Raw genomic sequence first — 25,224 nt, forward strand, 5'->3', positions numbered from 1 at the left:
ACTTCAGGATGACATTCTGACAACAAACAACTATTACAAAACAAAACAAGGTATGAATATACCTTTCATGGTTGAGATGATAACCATTGCAAGGCTTTTGAGACAATGAAACATATGGTTTAGCAGTTCTGTACTGGACTGTACTCCAGAGTAGTCAATCAAATTGCTTCAGTAGAAAAGTTTCTTCAGTAGACAAAGGCACATCCTGGCACAGACAAGTAACCAATCTATGGAAAGTCAGCAAAATAAGAAAGTGGTGGCATTAATGGCTTTCACAGCAACTGTGCCTAGGGTTTTCAGCTACCAAGGGAGGTAATTTTCCGAGTATGAAATGTTGCTTTTTTCTGATCATGGCGTAGGCTGCGAATGGTACTGTTAATTGCTGCCACACAAGCTTTCCAGTCATGGCCACACTCCTTCAGATCAAACGTTGGGTAATTCATCTGTAGGAAATCTGTGGTAAAACAAAACATAAGATATTACAGCTTACCAGTGGGCAAATTTCAACACTACCTAGACCAGCATTTAGGCGTAGCAGATGACAATGAAAGCTACTGCATGTTTGTGTAGGCACATCTAGGTCCTAGCAGCTTTCTTTTCCTTATGAAGTAATACTGCCTCAATAATTACACATGCAGTAATGTACTACTGAATAATAAGGGTCATCTTAATCTACAGCAGGATATGCAACAAAGTCCCTTGACTTTTCTAAATAAGCAATTCTAAATGCATCTATACAGAGTGAAATCTAAAGCTGGTACAACCGAAGGCACAAAGAGAGCATACCTCTTAAAGCACCGATCCTGTTGGAGTCTAAAGGCAAAACGCCACGCTCTAGGTTCCCATATACATTGCTTTTCACTAGTACATCCTCTGGGAATAGATGCCTGATTAAATATCTAGCAGACAGTTCTGGGCGAGGCTTCCCTTTGCCTATATAGATCACTGAGAATGGTAACTGCACATTCCTCCAAGGTTCACCGAAACACTCTGAAAAGCAATGAGAACAAAAACCTGTAAAATCTGTAGTATGATCAAAATAAACGCTAGAAATGGTATTCTTGCTGAAATATCTAAAAAATACTTAAATAAGAAAAACCTATGTCAAATCTTTTTATTTTTAATGTGAACACAAGAAATCCCATCTTTGGACATTTGCAGCAGCTTCACTGACCATGCTTGCACAATGTGTGTCAGCATGGCCACTTGTAGGTACCACCATGGGTACGCATTAAAGGGTGAAAAAGCCGGAGAACAGTTGTCATCCCATCACATGAAAAACCTTCATAGTTTACTTTTACCTTTCAGCAAAGTAAAAGTAAATACAATACAATGTACCTGTTTTTTCCAATGTTGCAGCATATTTTATTTGTCATATTTGAAATTATCATACCCGTTAGGTATAGTGGGGGGAATTTATCAACGCAATTGCAACAGTTTTAGCCTCTTAGATCATTTCTTTTTATGTGCAAATCTGTCTTTTAACATGTGCGCCTGTTTTAACCTGAGCTTGCACTACTTTTTCAATTGCACGTGTTCTGCAGCTGTCTAAAACTGGAGCATCACCTAACAAAACTATCGCAACTTAAGAAGTCCCCATGACCACTTCTTCAAGAAGCGACAGTTAAGCTTTTTGCCTGGAGTTCCGAGTCTTCTCTCCTTGAGTCTATTTAACCTCATTTATGAACAACATCACAATAGCATCATAAATCTGGTGCAAAGTGCGTCAAATATATTCTGTGCAAGTTCAAATACTCACAATCTCGATGATAAATTCCCCCCAGTGTATACCGTGTTTCCCCGAAAATAAGACACTGTCTTATATTTTATTTGGCTCAAAAAAACACACTAGGTCTTATTTTCGGGGTAGGTCTTATTTTTCTTTTTAATGTACAACAATCCACACTTATTCATGTAGAAAAGTCTACATGTATTCATGTACAAAAATATGGTGATCAGGGCAATCAGGGGTGCCGTAGCTTTACAAGAGCATTTTGCTAACCAATCGCTGGCCAGAATGAGCGAAGTGCACTTTCACTATCGATTCCTCACAGGCGGAGCACATTTGGTATCACTCCTCCTGTGACAGGAGCCGGTGCTATAGAGGAAGCATCGGCTTATGCGGCTCTGCTCCCTCCAGTGCCGCCTCGCTTCCTCTAGCGCCGGCTTCGTTGGCACCCCTGATTCTCTCCTGCCTCTTCCGCGGCTCTTCAAGTTCACCCTTATGCCACCACCGGCCCTGGGAATTGTCACAACTAGGTCTTATTTTCGGGGTAGGTCTTATATTTTAGAAATTCTCACAAATAGTACTAGGTCTTATATTCGGGGTAGGTCTTATTTTCAGGGAAACAGGATAGTATAGTGTAAGTGCTGGGGGATTTCAGTTAAGACACCATGGTGTACATATATGGCTTGGAATAGCCCCTCCATTATGTGTTGATTCATGCATGTGTCCTTAGTGGTCGTCAGTTTGAAGTCGTTGATAGTGGTGGCTCCTGCATTTATAATCATTGGAACAAATTGTTGTAGTGATCATTTAAAAAACTTAGTAACATTTTGTAACCAAGTAACCTGATTGCAGCTGTTACTACAGATCAAAGGTTTTTTTTTGGTAATCCGTTTGTAACTTTAACTGCAGAGAAGCCGATGAAAAAACATTTAGTTCTTTCTTTATAAATAATCATTGTTTTTATTGTACTTCTAATTACATCCTTCATCACGTTCTCCTGTTGGCAATTTTTCATTTTTGCCAAATGTTATTTTTGTTTTACTGTTTCAATGCATTTTTCCATTTCCATTTGTTTCTTTTTCTTATAGAGTTCTGTTAAAGAAGAACTCTGGGCAAACAAGAAACTTAAGTGCTCATTTTGTCTAGGGGCACTATTGAAGCCGTTTCACTTAGCTGATCCTTGGTTCTGCCGGCTCTCTCTAGGCTACTGGACCAGTTTCAGAAGCCTCTTCTCCCCTTCCCTCTAGTGGTCTAAGGACCGCTGACATCATCATGTCTTGTGTAGGCCATTGGCCTGAATTAGATGCGAGGACGTCGAGGGACATTGCAACATCGTGAATAGAGGGAGAGAGGTAATCGCTAACCGCCACAGGAGCCGGGATCAGGTAAGTAAAGCAGGTTTATTTGAGTCCCCTAGACAAAACGTTTCTTCTTTAAAAGAATGTAAAAAAGCAGCAATATGGCCTTACTGTGGCCAAAGTGCTTCTGTAAATAAAAAAGCTATATTTAATAAATGGTAAAAAAAAAAAAAAAGCACTAGGATGAGAAGAGCCCATCACGCCACCTGTTAAAATCACGTGTCCGGGCTCTCCTCCAATCATGTAGTGTTCTCTGCAGCATGAATGAGTTGTAAAATGCAGGCACTACAGTGTCCTACAGAGGGCAAGTAATAATATCCACTCTCCACTATAAATTAGCTTAAAGAGTGTCTTTAAGAGAACCCATAAGGATAAAAAATGGGAGCTGCTCTGATGTTATTATTTGGTTCCGGACTTTACTGCGTGGTGAGTAACTAACCCAGAACAAGCATTTGGGAAAGGAATTCAGACTTTAAAGAGTTCTCGAGCTGCAGTTTTCTTCTAGGTCTGTGATGCAATAGAGAATAAACCAGAATCAGGATGACAACCCTGAAGCCCACATATTTAAAAACTAGTCACTTCCCGTATTTCTCACAGACAAATTATTAATATGATGTTAGCAGCTGAGAAATATTACCTATAGGATCAGAAGAATGATGTTTCACTGGTGTGCCAATGCCTGGAGGTCCTGGAAACCGGTTATCCTTCTGTTTGTTCAATATATTTGCTTGTAAAAAGCTGGGATTTTGTGCATCCTTTTTATTATTTTCAGTGACAGCCTCATGATCCTCCTCAACTGCATCATCAGAATCGAGACAAATGGAATCTTCTGGTGCTTGGGATACAGCTTGATTAGGGAACATATTTACCTTCAAGGGAAAAAAAACTGAACTGAAACAGTTACCTATGTCAGAGCTCATTCATCATCATGTATGCTGGGCTGCATTGCAAGTAAAAATACTATAGGGTCTATTCACGAAGCTGCCGAAGGATCTAGCCGTAGCTTCGGCCGATCCATCGGCTAGCTTCGGCCCCAGGACCCCTTCGGTTCAGTAGAACCGAAGGGGTGCTGTACGGGATAGGGCTCATTCCATACCAACACTCTGCGTTGGCGTGTGCAAATATAAAGCAAGCTGCATTTAAAAGCAGCACAATGCACTGCAGCACACTTCAGCATGTTGTGAAAAGCTACAATGCACATTAAGGAAATAAAAAAAGAGAAAAATTGCAGTGAAAAAGATAAAAAAAAACATTTACAGCAACGCAGCCTGTAAAAAAAGTCAGCGTAAGTACACTTAATGTGCACAGGTTGAATGTTAAAGCATTTCAAAGGCCAAACTTGTTTAGGTAAGTAAAGGGAATGGTTAAAACTAGAGGTGCACTGAAATGGAAGTTTCATTTTATTTTAAGAATTGTTTTACTTTACTGTCGGGGTCTCTTTTGAAATAGAAAGACAGATTGAGGACACAGAGTCCTAAAGCTCTTTTTCTGCAATCAACATTATGCATCTATACAGAGTGTTCCTGTCCATTCACAAGCTTACTATGTCCTCAATTATTTAGAAGCAATCAGCGATCAGCTGATCCATGAGTGTTTGTAACCAGCTCTCCATCCTGACTCGCTGTCACAGGAGGCTGGCCGAGCGGTGTGGGGAGGAGAGCTTGGCCACTTGTGACACCGCTGATAGCGGGCTCCTCCCTCTCACCAGCGGCTCGGCCTCCTGTGACAGCTGACTACTTCCTGCACTGCTCTCCATCCTGATTTGCTCGTCACAGGAGGCCGAGTGGGGCGATGTGGGAGGGGGCTCAACCTCCTGTGACACCGCTGACAGCCCTCTCCTCCCTGCCCCGCTCAGCCTCCTGACAGTTTCACTTCTCCCTGCTGGGTGCTGCTCTGTGTCAGAGGGGACACAGAGCAGCACCCATAGGGGAGGAGAGAAACCAGAGATGCACCGCATTTTCAGGCAAGAAAATTGTATTTTCTGCATTTTGCCCAAGTACCATTTTCGGCCAAAGTTTTGGCGCATCCCTAGCTAAAACCTGATAAGTTTCTTTTTTTTGCTGTATGTAACTTTACTTTATAAATGGAAGTGAGTGGTGATCTCTCCACAGAATGGGAAATCTCTCTTAGACAGTTATCACTGAAACAAATGTTCCCACTAGAAGAGTTCCCTCCTATTTCTGAACCAGTGAGGATATTTACAGTATAAATAGAGAGCATTTCTCCTGTGGCTTTAAATAATTAGGTTTAACTTCTAATGGGGACACGTACAGCGATAAAACCTAAAAAGACAGGGGTCCATACCCCTTACTATTCTATCCTTGTCTTGGCTTTAGCTTCACTTTAAACTGTATGTGTGTGTGAAGGAGAAGCACATGCACAGTAAAAACTGCTGAGTTCAGTGGAAAAAAATAGAAAGAGGGATTTTACAATTAAATTAGAGCTGAACAATATCTTGGCTTCCTTTTGTGCTTAGTTGGGTTCCTGACCCGCTACTGAGTTCCAATAATTATTTTCCTCTACATATCGCTCAGTTTGCTCTTATTACTGAGACAGAAATACAATACAATAGGAACAAATATACAACAAATGTGAAAAGTGAAAAGAAAGTGAAACAAATAGAATAAACCTTCTTTCCAAACACATAGAAATAAATATACAGTTTAAACTTACAGCATTTTTTTTGGTTTCTAAATGTAAACAACGAATCATGGCGTTAACATTTGTAGTACAGGTTTTCCAGTCCTTTCCGTATTCACTAAGATCACATTCAGGGAATATAGATGCCAAGAACTCTGCAAAGCAAAAAGAACCTTTACCAAAACTCAACAGACAAGTGAGATTCTTAAAGTGACAGGAACCATGCTTTAAAATCTTTCCTCTCCAGGTTTAATAAATGAACATATGAGTGTCAGTCACCATCAGCTATACTATAAGAGAAGTCCATTCATCTATATTAACCTTCCACACAAGTCAGTGCTGCTATATTATTTCATTTGTCATACTGAGCCTGATGAAGGGGACCCTGCGCAGCCCCCGAAATGCTGTGCTCTACATGTGACAATATGCGTTAATAAAGAATATGTGCTTTTTGGCACTTTCCTGCGGTGTGCTGGTGATTCGTTATATTATTTCAGATGCATCAGTGACCCAAAACCCTTTTTGCTTCACCCCCTCTGTTGGGGGGTTCTGTATACCAAAGTGAAGTGGGCTGAGTAATAATCTAATGTAACCAGTGCAAAGTGTGGCTGGTTTCTGCGTTAAACATTCATAACACTGTCCCACAGTGTCGCGCAGAAAGATATGCAGCCAACAGTGGCATCTTGCTTTACAAAAGCTAGTTATTGATTGCTGGGACACACTGGAGGTCTTCAGCTGCTCATGTGCTATGCTTGGCTCTGGTGTGTCCCTGCACCTTTAGGCAGGAATTCATTACCTCCAGGCATACATGCCTTTTATCTATTTATTGCTATATATGTCCTAGGTTGGAAGCTTTGTTAGATTAGGGATCACACTATACAGAGGGCCTTTGATGGGGCAGTGTGGCTTCCACAAAGATTTGCAAATATATGCTACTTATACCTCTGTATTTATTACACAGTGCTTAAGGAGTTCTGGCTATTTCTTTCATTTCCTTTTCTCTGTCAGTCACAGAAAAGCCTTTGCAGTGAGCTTATTGACTGGCACCCTTTAGAAGGCTGTTAGCTTACAGATTTTATTTCTGTGATACCTTATAGCTGCATTAATGCAGGTTTCTTTTAGTAATGTATTTTGGCCATGAGATCCACTTCAAGAGTTTGTACGATAAAAAATAGTATTTTCAATAAGATTTATCTTCCTTATTCACTGTGACTGGTTTTAAAAGGTTTTAATTTCCACCAAATACATTGTTGCAGTTTGTTTCTGCTACATCACAGATATGAGACAAAAGGCTTTTTTATAACATAGTTCTGTGAGCAACTACATGTCATGTGATCACAGAATAGACATATGAGAAACATGGCTACTGGTATGTGGATTATGCATGGCGATTACAGGTATTTATCAAAAGCTAAACCAGTCATAGCAATGGTGGCGAGCATAATTGTGTGTTCATGTTATATGCACGTTCCAATTCACACACATACCTCTTATTGCTGAAACTTTGTTTACATCAAGTCCTTGCACCTTGCCTCCTGTAGCACTGCTCAGTAATATGTCCTTAGGGAACAGGGCACGAACCAAGTAACGGGCTGCATACTTGGGCTGTGTTTTCTGTCTGGCTTTCACCAAAAAGCTTCCAGGGACTTTGATATTTCTACTTGGGTCCCCAAGAAATTCTATAATTGAATTAAAAGAATACTTAGCATTAATTTACATTACAAAAACATTATAGAGGGTCTGACAAAAATGTTTTTGCCTAAAGATAAGCTTTAAGGTTTCCTTTGGGGCAGATTGAATATTGTGTAACTGAAAAAACCCCTGCCAGACCCCCTCCCCGCCCCAACTGTCACCCCATTTAAGCTATTATACATGAAATGTGTCAGGTGGAAAATAACGCATGCCTCAAAATGTTCTGCTGTTTAGGGAGTGAGTGTATTTTCATGTTGAAGGCATGCAATGCAAACCAAACCCTAAGTTTAACTTTAAAGAAAATCTGTAATGAGAAAGATAAGCCATTGAGGACATTGATAAACTCTTGAAAATACCTGCTCCCTGGCTATATTGCTGACCTAATGGCTCTCCATTTTTGCATGCCTGCTCCATGTTAGTGGCGCAAAGTGCTAAAACCAAAGACAGTCAGGTAATAGTCTGGCAGTCATAGTAATTGCAAAAGGAGGCCAACATGGGCAAGCTCTTTTTTACTCAGTCCAATTATATGAAAACAGAACAGAAAGTTCCAGTAGTTAGGTCACTAGGGACTTTATTTACTATCAGTGAGATTCACCAATTAATGCTTCTGTCACTGCGAAACCCTGTGGAATGTAAATGTTGGGTACAGAACCAACTGCATATTTGCATACAGCAGTAGGTCAGTAGTCTCTGAACAATCGAGATAACAAGAGCTAGGCTAGGGTAGTTTAGCCAGCACTCCCATAGCTAATTTCTTTGCCAAGAAAAGGGCTCTAGTGACAAAATACAAGTGTCATTAGCTACAACCTCCTCATCCGAAAACTCAAGTATACATGCTTTTGAGTCATACTTAAAGTCTGAAAAAAGATGTTGATAGCAAGCAGTTTACAGTAGCTAGGGTTTATTATACCTGGTGTGCACAGTCGTATAGCCCATCAACACCAGATTATGGAAGCTTTTATGAATTAGTGTTCAATAGATATACCCCCTTTAACACTTTGCAACTCACCATAAATTGGGACAAGCTGAACTGAAGATGAAGGTAATTCCTCATTTGAGATAATATTTCTCTGCAGATTTACATGGGGCACCAAGACAGGCTCAGTTTCATAAATATTTTCTTTTGCTGCTTTGGAACACACAGATGATGTAGCCGGAGGAGTAGTAATGATTGGCGGTGAAGCACAAGTGCTTTCAGGTAAGCTTTCAATCTTTATGTCTCTGTGTTCATTCGTTGTTACACTAATGACCGGATGCAACGAGCGGGTTGACACAATAGTTGGTAGAGGTGGGCTTAACCTTTGAGTCTGTTGAGGTTCTCTTGGAACTGCTACTGAATGGACAGATTTAAAGGCTGGGCTGCCTGGGAGCTGCCTGTTTTCATCTTCCATCTGTCCTTTATTGTTTGGAATGCTTGGTGGACGCTGTGCAAATTTCGAGGAGAGAAAGCTTTGGTTTAGCTTTTGTAGTCTCAGTTTTGCTTGAGGTATGGCATGAGGACCTCTCTGGGAAAGGTTGATCGGTCTCTGGAGGTAGAACACAAAAAAAAGTTGGGTTTAGCTATTGTAGTCTCAGGTTTTGCTTGAGGTATGGCATGAGGACATCTCTGGGAAAGGCTGATCGGTCTCTGAAGGTAAACACAAAAAAAAGTAACATGATGTAAGCTGACCTTATAACACTAAAATCATTTTAGGAAGTCATCCCTTGAGGGGATAAACAATGTTTATGGCTTCTCAAAGTCAAACATGTGGAAAAAAAACACACATATGGAGCCACTCCTTCTCTGCGTGGGTCTGAATCCATCAGCTTCTACAATGTAACAGAGGCTCACCCTATTCTACTCTATATGAACTATTCTACTAATCAGTAAGTCTATCAGCGTGGGCATAGACACAACACTATCCACATGTTAGCTGTTTGTCCTGATGGTAAAGTGTTACCTGGTCATATTTAGTGATGTCCGCCTGACCTGGTTTTAAACCTGCTTTTCAATTACACAAGCACTCATTATGTCATTGATTAAATATGCATTAGTTTATTGCCATTCAGGATAAATATACCAAAACAAATATAATTAATTCACCAGAGAGTAGTTACACAATCCTTAAGAAGTCAGCTGCAAAATGTATCCTTTCCTGACCCCAGTTCTGATCCCCTAACCCAGTATAAGCAGCAACAAATAAAAAAGCTTATGTTTATAGTTTACATAGAGATATTTAATCCTTTCGCTGCCAAGGCATTTTGTAAAAAAAATTTTGCACACGTTATAATCCACATTGTGGGCCGGAAAATTACTTAAAACCCCCAAAACATTATATATTTTCTGAAAGCAAAGACCATGTAGAATAAAATGGTACCAGTTGCAAATATTTATGTTGCACAATATTAGCGCAACTCTTTATCAAACCCCAAAATTTAGTACAAAGTACACTTAAAGTGACATTAAACCCTCAGATTTTTTAACATAAAACAATAGTGTAATGTGTGCCCTGCTGTAATCCATGGTTGTTTCCCTTCTCTTTGCTGCTCTTCCTTTTTAATCCGTATCTCTTCTCATGCTCTGCAGAACTTCTGTTTTGCAGCAGACTGCCTTGTCTCAGGAATTGATACACGGTGTCTGTGTATACGTTTGTATAGGCTTGTAACCTGAGCCAGCACTACAGGAAGAGGCCCTGAGCTGAAAAGGGAAGTTCTTCCCAATCATGAGAAGACATGAGGATTTAAAAGGAAGAGCAGCAAAGAGAAGGGAAACAACAATGGATTACAGTAAGGCACACATTACAGTATTGGTTTATGTTAAAAAATCTGAGGGTTTAATGTCACTTTAAGTTCATTTTAGTGCTCAAAAACACAGTATAGTAGTTTTCTTTTGTAAAATATGAGGTTACAATGAGTAAATAGATACCCAACATGCCCAGGTAAAAAATATTGCGTGCGTCTGTGAACCTGCAACAAAATATGGTACCCCAAATTGTCTATAGGTGACATTTAAAAAGCCCCTACAGGTCATCAGTTTAGAGATATCCATGAATATTGGCCCTAGAATTATTGGTCTCGCCCTGGCGTGCGCAATGATACCCAACCTGGTTAGCATGATCGTCGATTTCATATGTAGACACACCCAATGCAAGTTTGCATTAATGCATGCGTGCTCACGGGGTTTAGGGACTTTCACAAAATGTATAGTTATTTTTACACTTATTTAATATAATTTTTAAAAAACTTTTTCAAATTTTTTTTTTAACTTTATTTAATTGCTATCACATAGGGGGGCTTACAAGCCCCCTTTGTGATAGCATATTGGTAGTGACAGCTACTCTTCAAGGTGACCGTAGGGGTCCAAAAGACCCCTAGTGTCACCTTTCCAGATCGTGCTCCAATAGCATATTGCTCGGCATCTGCAGCAGAGCAATGACAGCCACGGAACCGGAAGTGATGCAATCAGCATTGCTCCCGGTCCCATTCAGAGGGGAGGAGATCAGCAAACGGATGTTCGTCAGTGTTCTTCCATGCTTCTCGCCAACAGCGACATGCCAGTCCATGGCCCGCAGGAGGGGCAGTGGAGGCCGGAAAACAAGGTGGGGGCGCACTATCCCAGCCCCTGGAAGCAATCTGGTGGCAGTTGAGCCACCAGAATCGCTTCCATTGTAAACCCGACAGTTGGCTTTACAAATGTACACAGTATAAAGGGGTCCATTGCCACTGCTTGATGACATATGGCGGTGGCAGCGAAAGGGTTAATCTAATGATTTGAATTTTATATTTCTTATATTAGGTGCATACACTCACGGTTTTTGATTAAAATTGTAAACAGAAGCAAAATCGAAGAAATGATAAAAGTAATTAACATCCTATGTGATACAGCAACTAAGCATTTATGTAAATCCTGTGACTCACGGGTTTTAAGTGTGATTTCATCTGAGCATGGTGCAGCTCAGAGACTTTCCTCTGGAGAAGATCCATCTTCTTGTCTAGTTTCTGAACTATGTCATACATTGCCTAGAAGGACACAATGCCACCAGAAGTTAATCTACATTTCCAGCTACATAAATCTAATTAGCACTAAAGACAAAATAATGAATGCTTTACATTATGGTATTTTCAAATCATGTTTCCTCTGTATTATTTGTAAGTATATATGTACATGGAGCAGCCATGTTTGCTTAGTACATAGGGGTGTATTTATAAACAATTTGCTTAGCCATTCATCCTGTGTAACTCTGTGAACGTTAGTTTTTGCCTCCTTTGCATAGAACAAACGTTATTAATATCATTTCAAATGTAATATTAGGGTAGTATCACATTATGGCCACTAGATGGAACTGAGGAACATAGGAAACAAATATTTCTTTCCTCCTCAGCTCCATCTAGTGGCCAGAATGTAGTATTTTCCTAATATTTCATTTGACTATATTTGAAAATATACTAAGAACATTCATTTTTGCCTCCATTCAAATAGAACAAATGCTTACAGAGTTTCACAGGATGAATGGCTCTGCAAATTGTTTATAAATACACCCCTCAGTGTTTGTATATTATATATGCAGCCTCTGCCTCCTGCTTGGCATGTTTACATGGCAGTTGCATCCATCTGTCCCTCTCTCTCAATGAAAGTCTACCACACAGTTCTGACTGTAAAACATGCTCTCTCTGAGTGTGTGTTAACTGGGAAACGATCACTGTGAAATACAGCTCTCCCTCTAGTGGCTAATCTTGAAATTGTATATTAGGACATAGTAGAAATATGGAAAAGCAAGTCTGTAAACATGTAAATGCCACATAAAAAATTAAAGAACTCGGAGCAGAAATTTTATTAACCCTTGCAGTGGGGCTGCCTAGGGTCAAAAAAGTTATACTTACCCGAACTTCCAAGCCGGCAGCGCTTCCTCCTCCCTGTCTCCTCCTCCGCTGCAAGGATGCTATGCCCCTTGGCGTACTCACGTCTAATACGTATTGGATGTGATGACTTGAGGACTCCTAGACCACTGCAGTGGAGGGGGAGAGATGTTTAAAGGACCGGTCTAAGAGCTGGCCGGCTCGGAAACTCAGGTGAGTATAACTTGTTTTGACCCTAGGCAAAAACAGGCTGTTAACCCTTGCAGTGCGGGGGCAGCCCCTCTGCAAGGATTAATACCATTTTTGCCCAGAGTTCTTCTTTAACCTCTTGCCGTCCGCCCGTAGTAAAAAAACGGACGGACGGCACTGCTACATCTGCGGGTTGCCGTCTCCAGACGGCAATTTTTTTCTGCTCGCGCGCGCCCCCTAGCGACGGGCAGAAAAGACCCGACCGCTGCACACACCCGTTACCGGGTGTTTCACATATAGGCGATCAGCGGGTCCATAGCCCGCCGATCGCCTATATGTGCACAAAAGAAAGCTCTATCTGTCCCCAAAAAAGGGTATAAAATTCATTTCAGTACAGCGCTGCATGACGGAATAAATGTCAGTCAAAGTACCGCAGCGCTGAATACTGAAAAATGGCCTGGATGGGAAGGGGGTTTAACACCGCGGATGTCAACTGGTTAAAGGCGCTATATGATCTCTTCCTGAAAATCTCCACTATCATGTCCTGCTTCTCCTGTGCTTATGCACTGCCATCTCCATTTATTCCACTGGAAAGACTGTATGCAACCAGAATGAAGATTCATTTCAGAAGAAAGAGCCTGTGTGGCCTGCTTGGTGCTACACAGCCTCTTCTTAAAGGTGCCCATACACTGTGCGATTATCGCACGATAATCGCAGGAAATCCAGCGATCGTACGATAATCGCAAAGTGTATGGAAGGCGTGCAACCGTTTTTACTGTACGGTCGCACGTCTTTTGTCTGAGGAGCATGCTAGAAAACCAGCCGAGAATCGTACGATTTTCGGCTGGTTTTCAGCATGATCGTAAGATCAATGCCACACGGGCCGGTGTGCGCACGCGCACACTGCCCGTTCAGTATTGCAGTCATCGATGATAGCAAATACGATCTGCCTGTCCAAGATGGGCAGATCGTACGTTTTCTAATTACTTTACAACCATAGTCTTGCGATGGTTTTAAAGTGTATGGCCACCTTTACAATCCTCATTGGGTCCTGCTGCTCACTCACATGTGCACCACAATCTCATTCCAACAGAATATACACTCCCTAGGGCTGAGCAGGCTGCACACTCTACATCTCAGTGGAGCTGGGACAGGTAAGTATGTGGCTTGTCAGAGATGCTGATGGAGTGCACTGAAGCGCATTATAAGAAAATGCACTAAAAGTGAACTCATTCTTTAAATGTATGTAAATCCTAACCATGAACTTGTCTTATTTGCTCCCTTTTGGTCTGTCCATTATATCATCAGAAGCATTTTGTTATTTCAGTTTGATATGTGCAAAAAAAAAACCACATTGACTTTGTTGGAAATTCAGAGCTGTCCAGTGTGCCCTTTTTTTGTTATTTCAAACAGCCCTTCTTGTTCTTATTTTGGACTATACAATGAATAGCCTTCATGTTGCAGAGAACTGAGAGTGGAAGTGGTTGAGTAGCTTAGTAAAAGACAAATGGGAGGGCTGACAACACTCAGTCCATAAAAATGCTTTGTGTCATCAGCGCACAACAGGACTCAGGAGCTGAGTGTATTTTTACAGATCAACATGTATTTCTCTGTACTTCCAGAGTCCTTAAAAGAGAACTATGGGGTAAGTGTTTTTCCCCATAATCCTCTTTAGGGTCACGGGAGTACACATACTAACCTCCTCCCGTGACCCAAAGATCAGTATATAGCGGGCTATTGCCTGCGATATACTGGGAGCGCCATGGCTGGAACGCATCCCGACAATACTGTCGGAATCCACCCAGCTGCATGAGTGACAGCGTGCTCTGCCTATCTAGAGGCAAAGTCAGCTGTGCCCGCCCCCTCTCCCCCCTTCATTCCTCCAATCAGAACTGGGGGATCGGAGAGGGAAGGGGGGGAATCCCTGCGGGGAGCGTTGACTGATAGTCACCGCTCACTGCAGGGAGACGATCGGGAAGTGAGCGGATCGGTGCATGTTTCTGCTCACTTCCCGATCGATAGAGCCAACATGTGACAGCTTCTTTGTCACAGGTCGGCTCTAACTATGAGGATGAGTGGAAATCACTCACCTCATAGTTCTCCTTTAAAGGCATAAAACACAGGGAAATGTGCATGTATTGCAGAGATGTACTGCATATGTTATTTTTTATTTTGCCATGACATACGCTTTACGGTAAAACTGAAAAAATAATTCAAAACATGTGCTTACTGAAAATATTCTATCATTTCTAATTAAATTCAAAATAAAGGTTTTTTCCCCCTGTGCATGCTAGTTTAATTTGAAATCATTGGTTTCTGTACCTGGCAGTAGTAGAGTACATCTGTGAGTGAAGGCTGGTGATCTCCGGAATAAGATATATCTGACTTGACACTTGCCTGTTGCCAAAAATATTATAAATATATTAAAAGGAAATTATTAGTAAAGTGACATGTTTGTAGTTTGAAGTGAACCTTTAGCCTTCTAACTGGTAGTTAACTGACAGCAGGACTTTAATGCAGGCAACTCGAGTGCATTGTTCTTTTATGGAATTAGTGGCCCAGCACACTGAAAATCAGTGGGATTTTACTATATGAAACAGGGAACACATCTCTCATAGATGTAACTAGCCCCTTCAGGCTTACCTTACTCACTACTGGCCAGTAACACAACCCTTCACTCTGCAGCCAACAGAGAGATGTGGTTCTTGTTTCCATTAATAAAGACCCATGATCTAAACAAAGTGTGTCCCTGCACTAGGAGGTGTCTGCATTAATGTTCTGGATTACTACTGATTAGAAAGCAACAGTTATGCTTTTAAGTAAAATATCAATAAATATTGCTTAAATCCCAATTAAAGTTTCAGTTTATATCAGCTAAAATCATTCCACATGCATCAAAACAAAAGCTGTTGAAAGTCTGGCCTGGAAAGAGTAGAAAAGCTTGTCTCTTGTCGACATGGTGCATAGAGGGAACCTTGCGCTCTGTAAGAAAGCAGTGGTCTTTCTGCAGAGGTTTGACACCCCCCCTGGTGAGTCAAGAGCTAAAGCTCTCCAAACAGCAGGGAGCTTAAGCTTAGCTACTTGCAGAGCTATGGGTTTGACCTGGTGGAGACGGCTTTCTGGCCACAAGGTGACGAGGAAGCATTGAGCTGCCTTTCTGGCCAATCAGGAAGCCAGGGGGCAGGTAATGACTCGCCATCCGGCTTCCTGATTGGCCAGCTTCCTGACCGATCAGGAAGCCAGGCAGCGAGTCATTACACATCACCCGGCTTCCTGATTGGTTAGGAAGCCGTCTCCGTGCTCCCTCGTCACCAAGTGACGAGGGAGCATGGAGACAGCTTCCTGGCCAATCAGGAAGCCAGGGGGCAGGCGATTTCCCGCCCCCAGCTTCCTGATTGGTCCGGAAGCCAGCTCCATGCTCCCTGGTGACGAGGAAGCATGGAGCTGGCTTCTCTGCCAATCAGCAAGCCGAGCGGGGTGTAATGCCTTGTTGCCCAGCTTCCTCCTGATGCTTATCCTGATACCAGAAGTTCCGGTATCAGGATAAGCATCGGGAGCATTTGGGCGAGTATCGCCCAAATACTCGGTATCGGCATTGGTGCATCCCTACTATCTATCTCCAGCAAGGAGAAAATTTAATTACAAGCCCTTACATTGTTGTGTTCTTTTACTACATGGCAGGCTATTGCACTAACATCTTCAAACAAACTGTTAATTAGAATGATCTGCCATGATTTGATCACACAAGTATTCAGTTGTTCAGTTATTTACACAAGTATTCAGTTGTAATAAGAGAGTACCTGCACCTCAGCACCCCCCTACATGTGCTCTACATACCACTGTAAGTATATAAAGATGAAAGAGTAACTGCATAAAGCATAGATAGAGTGCAGGGGATACCTGACATTTCAACTTATGCCCTGTGCAGACTTCTGTAGTGAGCCAATCACAAACAAGAATGAAACAAGATTTCTGAAGATGCTGTGAGAACAAGGAGTACACATATCACAGCAGTGTTATGTTTTCCACAGTTTGAATTTATTCTGCTCTTCAGATATTATAGTTAGAGATTGAAACCAAGGAGTTACATTTTTAGGAACAATACATTACAAAATGGCTTCTGTAACAAATAGAATTTTTGGGGGGAGAAAACAGAGTTTTCCACATAAAACTAGTAACTACACATGGTGATTTTGTTGTTATGTTGTAGCACATAATACTTACACACTCATATTCTGCATCATACCCAAACTCAACACTGGTATCTTCATATTCTTGTTCTTGAATCTCCACCTGCACAACAATTATATTGAAAATTAATTAAAAGTCAAATATTTCTAATTCCTTATGTCACTAGAATCCAGCAACAGACCGATAACAAAACTGGCTGTCAGATAATACACAACAATCAGCCATAACATTATGACCACCCGCCTAATATTGAGTAGGTCCCCCTTTTGCTGCCAAAACGGCCCTGACCTGTCAAGGCATAGACTCCACTAGACCTCTAAAGGTATGCTGTGGTATCTGGCACCAAGCTGTCAGTAGTAGGTCCTTTAAGTCCTGTAAGTTGTGAGGTGGGGCCTTCATAGATCGGACTTTGTTTTCCAACACATTCCATGGATGCTCGATTAGATTGACATATGGAAATTTGGAGGCCAAGTTGACATCTCAAACTCATTGTTGTGTTCATCAAACCATTCTTGATCCATGTTTGCCGTGTGGCAGGGTGTAGTTGGTCAGCAACAATGTTTCGGTAGATGGTACATGTCAATATAACATACACATGAATGGCAGGACCCAAGGCTTCACAGGCAGAACATTGCCCAAAGCATCACACTGCCTCCGCCGGCTTGCCTTCTTCCCATAGTAGTGCATCCTGGTGCTTTCTCTTCCCCAGGTCAAGACACACGTGCTCCCAGCCATCCAAGTGAAGTAAAAGATAATTCATCAGACCAGGCCGGCTTCTTCCATTGCTCCGTGATTCAGTTCTTATGCTCATGTGCCCAATGTAGGCACTTTTGGCGGTCGAGACGGGTGAGTATGGGCACCCTGACCGGTCTGCAACTACCCACCACATACACAACAAACTGTGATGCACTGTGTGTTCAAACACCTTTTTATTAGAACCAGCATTAAAGTGACATTAAATCCTCAGATGTTTTAACATAAACCAATACTGTAATGTGTGCCTTACTGTAATCCATGGTTGTTTCCCTTTCTTTGCTGCTCTTCCTTTTAAATCCTCATGTCTTCTCATGCTTGGGGAGAACTTCCCTTTGCAGCTGACTGCCTCTTCCTGTAGTGCTGGCTCAGGTTGCAAACCTATACAAAGACACCGTGTATCCATTCCTGAGACAAGGCAGTCTGCTGCAAAACAGAAGTTCTGCCCAGCATGAGAACAGATACAGATTTAAAAGGAAGAGCAGCAAAGAGAAGGGAAACAACCATGGATTACACTAAGGCACACATTACAGTATTGGTTTATATTAAAAAAATCTGAGGGTTTAATGTCACTTTAACTTTTTAAGCAATTTGGGCCTGTTGGACTGCATACAGATTACTTGGTACAATCAGGTAGGTCCTCATATTACATAAATTTAGTACATCTAAAATTGAATGTACAAAGATTGTATGGTCAGGCTGCAATGTGTATGGTGACCCTTAGGTTCAAAAAAAACAAATGCTCAGTATATGCACTTTAATGATGTCAAGGATCTCATAAAGTTCCCATCATGTAGCTACTTTCTACTTTCTTGTGTGTTTTTCAGGAGCTCCCATTTAGCTTTTGTTCCTCATGGTCCCTGTGTGTGTGTTGATTGTTGTCCTGTGATGGACTACAATCTCATGTTTAGTTTACTAATTTGATTGTAGTCCATCATGGGAGCGAGTTTGGAGCTTGTGGAGGGTGGCTACTTTTCCTCCCCTTGGTCCCTGTGTGTGTTGAAAAGTAGCCACCCTCCAATAGGAAGGACAGTGTCAGCATGAATTCAGAGATGATTTGAGGATCTTGTGACTCCCCACAGCCCCCCCCGGGTACGAAGCATGTTTCCCTCTGTTCGAGGTGGCACACCCTGCTGCAGGGTTGGGAGGGATGCCTAACACAATGAGAGTTTTTCGGCCATGGACTCAACTACAGTCCAGTGATATACAAATAAGATACATTTTTATTAATAGTTGAGGTACTTGAATGCGTTTTTAAGATTTAACTCCTGAGTTTGAGTGTGAATAGGGCCTTACTAACAGGCCAGGCTCAAAAAGAACACTGAAAATAGTACCTGGACCCCAAAGTTCACCAACCAAGGGTCCAATGAGTTTACTATTTGGGGTGCTAATCCTTCCATGAAAAGCAGACACTGCCATATCTTTTCCTCTGCTTAGTGCATACTGCTTTCTGGCAGAAACAATGGGAAGAATGTATTCAAACTGGAGCAGACAAAAACTGGAGCAGCTGTGCATGGCAACCAATGAGCTTCTCTCTTCAGTTTGTTCAGTTAAGAAGAGAAGAGTATCAGAAAATATGTCCAAGATACATACTGTGTTGTCAGACATCATGGAGGCAACTCTTCTGCGTTTGTGTGGAAAGCCATAGTGAAGCTTCTCAGTAGTATTAACATCACTTTGCATGGTTAAGTGGTTGAGAGTAAATTTCAGTCCAAAGCCAGTCAGTGAAGATACATTCTCGCTCTATAAAGTGAAAGAAAACTGGTTAGATGCCCTCCCTCATGCTTCCTATTGTTTTAGCAGCAACACTTATATTAGGGACTGAAGTGAACTCAGTCCTTCAGCCTGTAAAAACATTAAATCAGGGATGGACAAATCCCAAATCCTAGGAGCCAGGTCTCTAGTGTTCCTTAAAATTACAGCTGGTGCCCAACATTTGAGGGTTTCTCAAGTCTTTGTCAATGGAGCTGACTCACAATCCATATTAATTTGGATTCCATATTAATTTGTCCACCCCTATCTTAAATGTGACATTAATAGGTTATAAAAGACATTCATGTTTGGCGTGGACCTAACCTAAATGATCCTGTAAATTCTTAAAAGCTACCTACATCAAATAAACGATAGGCAATTACTGTTTGCTTACAAGAGAATTCTATCAATTGAAAAACAAAGTGCCTCCATAAGATCTAGCTTTATATTACACCGTCTTATGTTTAGAACTGGAAATCGGATGTATCAGAGGTGGGCAACTCAGGCCCTCCAGCTGAGCTTTAACTACAAATCCTAACATGCTTCTGCCTCTGGGAGTCATGCCTGTAACTGTCTCACAATGCCTCATGGGATTTGTAGTTTCACAACAGCTGGAGGGCAGGAGTTGCCCACCCCTGCTCTACATGAACACAAAACAAACAGAAAAGGAAAGACCTACAAAAAAAGCATTTGTATAAGGTCAGCCTAGCTCCCTATAGTGTTCAATGATCTGTCCAAGCAATTTGCTCAGTTCAGCTTACTTTAAACAGAGTTGTTCACCAGCAGCATGGTCACTTTACCTGGGTGAGGGTGATATCACTAGGTCTCACTGTGGCCTCTTTTTCCCAGGGTTTCACACTAAGGTTTCAAACACAAGTGATGTCACTGGGCCTTGGTTAAAAGGCTGAAAACAGTGGTCCAAAGCAGGTGTAGCCAACCTCAGCACTCCAGCTGTTGAACTACAAGTCCCACGAGGCATTGCAAGACTCTGACAGCCACAATCATGACTCCCAGAGGCAGCAGAATGAGGACATTTGTAGTTTCACCAATGCTGTAGTACTGAGGTTTCCTACCTTTGGCCAGACACTATACTAGTTGAGTATACACTGAGTGGCCAGATTATTATAACCACCTGACGTTTGTAGGCAAATTAGCTATAATTTTGTGCTGAAGTTGCTAGAGGGCCAGACCATTATAAATAGGGAAGCAGGTTGTTTACCACGACAGTAAAAGTGATTTATTTCTGAAGATATGGGTAAACAACGCAATTTAACAGCCTTTGAACGTGGGATGATTGTTGGCGCTCTGAGCCATGGAGCGAGTATCAGCAAAACAGCAGAATTCGTTAAATGTTCAAGAGCAGCTGTTGTTAAAGTGTTTAAAGACTGGACTGCCAGCCGAAAATCTGGGTCTGAACGTGCGAATTGTGGCCGTCAGCGACTAGTAAATGTTAGGGCAGAACGGAGAGTGGCAAGACTGGTACAAGACAACAGAAGGGCAACCGTGCAGTGTCAGATTCCTCGCATCACATTTCAACATCTCGCGGAGTCACGAGGCGGACTAACAAAGTCATCTTGTGGCCCAATGAAGTACTGATGGGGTGGTCATAATAATCTGGCCACTCAGTGTACAATCTCCTTTAGACCTACCATCAGTAATGTAGCGCAAGGGCCTGCCTGATTTATTACAACCTGAACGGATTGTCCTAATATTACAAATGTTTGGTCAATCTAAAGTGGATTGTACACTTTAGATCGACAATCTGAAAGAGGAGGGGGAAATGATACATGAGGAGGTAGCTGTGTGGGGATGAATTGTTTGAGAATGTGAAGGTTCAGTGGTTAGGTTGAGGTGGGATAGGCTTCCCTGAAGAGATGAGTCTTCAGGGAACGCCTAAAGACAGTCAGGGTGGGAGATAGACGGACAGGTTGGGGTAAAGAGTTCCAGAGGATGGGAGAGACTCTAGAGAAGTCCTGGAGGCGAGTATGGGAGGAGTGGACAAGGGAGCTGGAAAGCAGGAGGTCTAGGGAAGAGCGGAGTGGACGGTTAGGGTGATATTATGTTTTAAACATAACATCTTGTTGTACACTGTATGTGTATATATAGTCGTGGCCAAAAGTTTTGAGAATGACACATATATTCATTTTCACAAACTCTGCTGCTTCGGTGTTTTAAGATCTTCTTGTCAGATGTTACTTTGGTATACTGAAGTATAATTACAACATTTCATAAGTGTCAAAAGCTTTTATTGACAATTACAGGTGAAACTCGAATAATTAGAATATCGTGCAAAAGTAATTGCAGTAAGTGCTGCAAAAGGGGACCAAACCAAGTACTGAGTACATATGCATGCTTGTACTTTTCAGAGGTCCGATATTGTTCTATGTACAATCCTTGTTTTATTGATTGCATGTAATAATCTACTTTTTTGAGGTTGTGGATTTGGGGTTCTTGGGGTTTTCATGAGCTGTAAGCCATAATCATCACAATTATGACAAATCACGGCTTGAATTATCTTGCTTTGCATGTAATGAGTCTATCTCATATATTAGTTTCACCTTTTAAGTTGCATTAGTGAAATAAATGAACTTTGCACGATATTCGAATTATTTGAGTTTCACCTGTACATGAAGTTTATGCAAAGAGTCAATATTTCTTATTCAAGACCTGGCATGCTGTCAGTCAACTTCTGGGCCACATCCTGACTGATGACAGCCCATTCTTGCAAAATCAATGCTTGGAGTTTGTCAGAATTTGTGGGTTTTTTTTTTGTTCAACCGACTCTTGAGGATTGACCACAAGTTCTCAATGGGATTAAGGTCTGGGGAGTTTCCTGGCCAAGGACCCAACATTTCGATGTTTTGTTCCCCAAGCCACTTAGTTATCACTTTTACCTTATGGCAAGGTGCTCCATCATTATGGAAAAGGAATTGTTCATCACCAAACTTTTCTTGAATGGTTGGGAGAAGTTGCTCTTGGAGGATGTTTTTGTACCATTCTTTATTCATGGCTGTGTTCTTGGGCACAATTGTGAGTGAGCCCACTCCCTTGGCTGAGGAGCAATATGAATAGTCTCGGGATGCTTTACTGTTGGCATGACACAGGACTGATGGTAGCACTCACCTTTTCTTCTCAGGACAAGGTATTTTCCCGGATACCCCAAACAATCGGAAAGGGGATTCATTAGAGAAAATGACTTTACCCCAGTCCTCAGCAGTCCAATCCCTGTACCTTTTGCAGAATATCAGTTTTTCCTGGAGAGAAGTGGCTTCTTTGCTGCACTTCTTGACATCAGGCCATCCTCCAAAAGTCTTCGCCTCACTGTGCGTGCACAGTCTCACTCAATGCACTCACACCTGACTGCTGCCATTCCTGAGCACGCTTTGCACGGGTGGTGCCCCGATCCTGCAGCTGAATCAACTTTAGCAGACGGTCCTGGCCCTTGCTGGACTTTCTTGGGCACCCTGAAACCTCCTTCACAACAATTGAACCTCTCTCCTTGAAGTTGCTGATGATCCGATAAATGGTTGATTTAGGTGCAATCTTAGTAGCAGCAATATCCTTGCCTGTGAATCCCTTTTTGTGCAAAGCAATGATGACTGCACGTGTTTCCTTGCAGGCAACCATGGTTACCAGAGGAAGAACAGTGATTTCAAGCACTACCATCCTTTTACAGCTTCCAGTCTGTAAAGGTGCCCACATACAGGAAATCCCGCGATCGTACGATTATCGTAAGGTGTGTGGAAGCCGTGCGACCTCTACTACTGTAAGGTCGCACAACTTTTATCTTACAAACATGTTCGAAAACCCGCCGAGCATCGTGCGATGTTCGGTGGGTGTGTAGCATGTTCGTAAGATAAAAGCCGGACGTGCCGGTGTGTGCAAGCGCACACTGCCCGTTCGGCATTGCGGTCATCGGAAGCCCGCCCCTCAGGGGGGCGTGGTTTGCGATCATCGCAAGTACGATCTGCCTGTCCAAGATGGGCAGATCGTACGTTTTTTAAATTACCTTACAACCCTCGCAAGACAAAAGTCCTGCGATGGTTGTAAGGTGTGTGCCCAGCCTTATTCTAAAGGTGCCCATACACCTTACGATTATCGGACGATTTTCGTATGCGACCGACTTTTCGTCCGATAATCGTATGTGTGCATTGCAGTGTCCGACCGACATTACTGTACAATCTTACGACTTTTGACGGTCAAGCATGTTTGGAAACTTTGCTAGATCGTACGATTGTCGTAAGGTTGCTGGCATTTCCGTCCGTCAAAAGTCGTACGATCTACACTGCACATGCGCGAACGAAAATACGACAAATCAATTACCGCATTTCGTCCAGGTGCTTCTCGTTAATTACGGCTAAATGAATCTTGCGATCATCGGGGCAGGATGGGGCTGCCGTACGAAAATCGTACGACTATTCGATCATCGGACGAAAAGTTTTGTCCGATAATCGTAAGGTGTATGGGCACCTTAACTCAATCAGCATGACAGAATGGTCTCCAGCCTTGTCCTCGTCAACACTGACACATGTGTTAACGAGAGAATCACTGATATGATGTCATCTAGTGCTTTTGTGGCAGAGCTGAAATGCAGTGGAAATGTTTTTTTTTGCAGATTAAGTTCATTTTCATGGCAAAGAGGGACTTTGCAATTAAAGTGACATTAAACCCTCAGATTTGTTAACATAAACCAATACTGCAATGTGTGTCTTACTGTAATCCATGGTAGTTTCCCTTCTCTTTGCTGCTCTTCCTTTTAAATCCTCATGTTTTCTCATGCTGGGGGAGAACTTCCCTTTGCAGCTGAGTGCCTCTTCCTGTAGTGCTGGCTCAGATTGTGAACCTACACACAGACAGCATGGGGTTGATTTACTAACCTTATAAACCCACCACAAACAAGTATACACCTCTGTAGTGTGTTCCCTCCCAGCATGATCAATGGGTGGAATCTAGACACATGCTATTAGAGCGTCATGTAGCCTATGGCGTATTCTACATGACGCGCACGTACGTAAATACATAAAAACGCGCCATAACGGCGTGAAAATGTGACACGTTGCTCGTGTTTGGTTGATAAATACGTTTTGCTGTGTAAAAATGCACACGCACCTGGTGCGTGCGTGTGTTTAGGTTAGTAAATCACCCCCCATGCATCCATTTCAGAGACAAGGCAGTCTGCTGCAAAACAGAAGTTCTGATCAGCATGAGAACAGATACAGATTTAAAAGGAAGAGCAGCAAAGAGAAGGGAAACAACCATGGATTACAGTAAGGCACACATTACACTATTGGTTTATGTTCAAAAATCTGAGGGTTTAATGTCACTTTAATTGGAAATTGATCTGATCACTTTTCATAACATTCTATGCATAAAAGTATATGCAAATTGCCATCATACAAACTGAAGTAGCAGACTTTGTGAACATTAATATCTGTGTCATTCTCAAAACGTTTGGCCACGGCTGTACAGTATAAACCAGGGATAGGCTACCGCGACATGCCAGCTGTGGTAAAACTACAAATCCTGTCATGCCTCTGCCTCTCAGAGTCATGCCTGTTGTTGTCAGAGTCTTGCAAAGCCTCATGGGACTTGTAGTTCCACCACTGATATAAACAATCATGGCATGACATGCTGTAGTTGTCCATAAATAGATTAATATATAACCAGCTTATAAAACGACCCAAGGAAAGGCCACAATGGTATGCAGGCCTGAGGAATGACAGACACACATCACCCATGTCCCTGGAAAGCAAAGCACAGTAGTAACCTATGCAGTGTCTGCCAATGTAATGTACACAGGTAGGTTTACGTAGAGTGAGGAGGAAATGACACGTACACTCTTCTTTATTGGTACAGACAGCCCTCACATTACACTCCCTGACCATCCACTATACATTGGACACTATTACACCAACACTGCTCTTCACACACAGGGGGAGGAGCCCGTCGAACTTCGCCCCGCCTACCAACAATCACCTACAAAATAACTAACCGGTGTGGGGGGGGGGCTGCGAATCAGCGGCGCTCGGTTCACGTACCTGGGCTATCAGATGATCAGCAGGAAAGCTCGGCGACGCTCTCCTG

General features: G+C 42.2%; 1 protein-coding gene across 1 annotated transcript; it reads right to left on the reverse strand.

The window, feature by feature from the left end:
* Positions 1-73: 73 nt before the first annotated feature.
* BEND2 (BEN domain containing 2) lies at positions 74-25,224 on the reverse strand. Its single transcript, XM_018561726.1, has 11 exons — positions 25,179-25,224; positions 18,982-19,131; positions 16,669-16,737; positions 14,767-14,841; positions 11,317-11,418; positions 8,429-8,945; positions 7,215-7,406; positions 5,761-5,882; positions 3,725-3,956; positions 787-990; positions 74-454 (listed from the first exon to the last, which is right to left on the reverse strand). The coding sequence occupies exons 2-11, from the start codon at positions 19,069-19,071 to the stop codon at positions 297-299; spliced, it is 1,761 nt and encodes a 586-aa protein (XP_018417228.1). The 5' UTR covers positions 19,072-19,131; positions 25,179-25,224; the 3' UTR covers positions 74-296.

Source organism: Nanorana parkeri, unplaced genomic scaffold (assembly GCF_000935625.1).
Source record: "Nanorana parkeri isolate BGI_ZX_2015 unplaced genomic scaffold, ASM93562v1 scaffold539, whole genome shotgun sequence".
Classification (NCBI taxonomy): Eukaryota; Metazoa; Chordata; class Amphibia; order Anura; family Dicroglossidae; genus Nanorana; species Nanorana parkeri.